The sequence below is a fragment of the Rana temporaria genome, chromosome 1 (assembly GCF_905171775.1).
Source record: "Rana temporaria chromosome 1, aRanTem1.1, whole genome shotgun sequence".
Lineage (NCBI taxonomy): Eukaryota > Metazoa > Chordata > Amphibia > Anura > Ranidae > Rana > Rana temporaria.
This window is the reverse complement of record NC_053489.1, coordinates 251,966,087-251,968,352: the sequence shown is the minus strand read 5'-3', so window position 1 is coordinate 251,968,352 and position 2,266 is coordinate 251,966,087. Positions and strand designations below refer to the sequence as shown.

The window sequence follows — 2,266 nt, the reverse complement described above, 5'->3', positions numbered from 1 at the left end:
AATAGCGGCGAAAAATTTACAGTAAAGCGCCGCTGCCCCCGCCCCAGTGTGAAGGGGACCTTTTGCTTGAAACTGCACAGCTGCACTAATTTTTGTATGAAGTTGTACATTTAAAGTAAATAGAATTTATTGTAAAATTGGAGATCTTGTTCTCATTTTTCTTTGGATACATATATGTGTATATATACCATATATATATTAGAATAAAAGTTGTAGAATGCCTTTCAAATGTAACGTTATGATATGTTTTCTTTTGGAATTTGCACAGGCACCTGCTTCCCCTAGCACACTGTGGGTCTCTGAGCAGTACAGTAGTATGTTGCTGAGTCATCTGTTCCTAAACTTCTAAATTCCAGATATACTTCATTCTTAGCCGTGTTTCTTGACAGAGAAAGTCGGCTCTGTAGTGATGGATTGTAACCTGTTCCTTCACCATAGTTAAGATGAGCCAGAAACTCAAATCGGCCTCCTAAAAACTGCCTTACGATATTGACAGCGTGCATTTTACTTCCATCAGTGATTAACACACCAGATACATGGCAAATCAATTTCCCATTCTGAGAAGGTTTCACTATAGCAGGTGCCGAGATTGACAGAGAAATCTGGGCGAGGACACCTATGAAGAGGAAAAGAAGGTGAGCCACTAGATGTAAACTAGAAAAGAGAGACGTGTTTAAAAATCATCTTACATGGTAGAGTTGAGATAATAAAAATAAATATAACTTCAGACGTCCTCATGGTGTTGTGAAGAGTTATTCAAAAGATTCATCCAATAAATCTAGCTACCAATAGGGTTGATAACTGCACACAGTTTATATGAGAGGCAGAAAGTCGATCATTTGCATGGATTTGCTTGTTCATAAAATTGCTATCCCAAATTGATCATTTCAGAACATATATAAAGTGTGTTTTTTATAAATAAGCTACAAAGCTTTATATATAGTCTAATACATTTATACGGACTATTAATGATTAAAAAAGATTGTCTTGCATACAGTGTATGTGTGTGTGTATATATATATATATATATATATATATATATATATATATATATATATATATATATATATATATATATATATATATAATTAGAATTAATTCTACAAATATATTATATATACTGTATTATTGTGTGTGCGCAGTGCCAGGACAAGGTCACCTAGAGCCCAGGGTCAACATACCAAACTTAGTTACATATAGTTACATAGGGCCAGATTCAGGTACATTAGCGCCGGTGTAACGTAAGCCGTTTACGTTACACTGCCGCAAGTTTTCAGTTTTAGTTCCCGATCCACAAAGCACTTACCTGGAAACTTGCGGCGGTGTATCGTAAATACGTCCGGCGCAAGGCGGTCCAAATCGAATGAGCGGCTAACATTTAAATTAGGCGCGCTCCCGCGCCGGACCTACTGCGCATGCTCCGTTTCTTAACTCCCGCCGTGCTTTGCGCGAAGTGACGTCATTTTTTCGAACAGCGACGCGCGTAGCGTACTTCCGTATTCCTGGACGTGTTACGCAAACGACGTGAAATTTTACATTTCGACGCAGGAACGACGGCCATACTTTAGACAGCAATGCGATTGCTGACTAAAGTTAAGGCACCCAAAACGACGACTAACTTTGCGACGGGAAACTAGACTAGCGGCGACGTAGCGAACGAGAAAAACCGCTGTGGATCGCCGTAACTCCTAATTTGCATACCCGACGCTGGTTTACGACGCAAACTCCCCCCAGCGGCGGCCGCGGTACTGCATCCTAAGATCAGGTGTAAAACAATTACACCTGTCGGATCTTAGGGATATCTATGCGTAACTGATTCTATGACTCAGTCGCATAGATACTCTGAGAGATACGATGGAGTATCTGAGCTACTCCATCGTATCTCTGCTGTGAATCTGGGCCATAGTTACATAGTAAGGCTGAAAAAAGTCCATCCAGTTCAACTATAGAATTTTTTTTTAAATAAAATAAAAAATATCGTACAATCCCATATGCCCAATTCTATACCCACAGTTGCTTCAACCCCGTATGTGTCAGCAAAAAAAAAATGTACTTAATTCCACTTCCTCTCAGTAGAAATCTGCCCCCTGCTGAAATCCCCCCTGCCAACACAAATATTTGAACCCCTCCAAGCTCAAGTCCTCTCTAAATCCACCCTCCCAGCACTAATTCTCCCCCCTCCTATTTACAACCCCCCCCCCCCAATTTCCCCTTCTATCATAAATACCCCCTCTCAAATAATCATCCCTATTAACACAAATTCCCC

At 40.2% G+C, this 2,266-nt stretch overlaps 1 gene segment (V, D, J or C); it reads right to left on the bottom strand.

The window, feature by feature from the left end:
- Nucleotides 1-281: 281 nt before the first annotated feature.
- On the bottom strand, nt 282-784 carry LOC120911205. The segment is given in 2 exon segments: nt 282-616; nt 690-784. Coding segments are annotated over 2 exon segments (384 nt in total).
- Nucleotides 785-2,266: the final 1,482 nt, after the last annotated feature.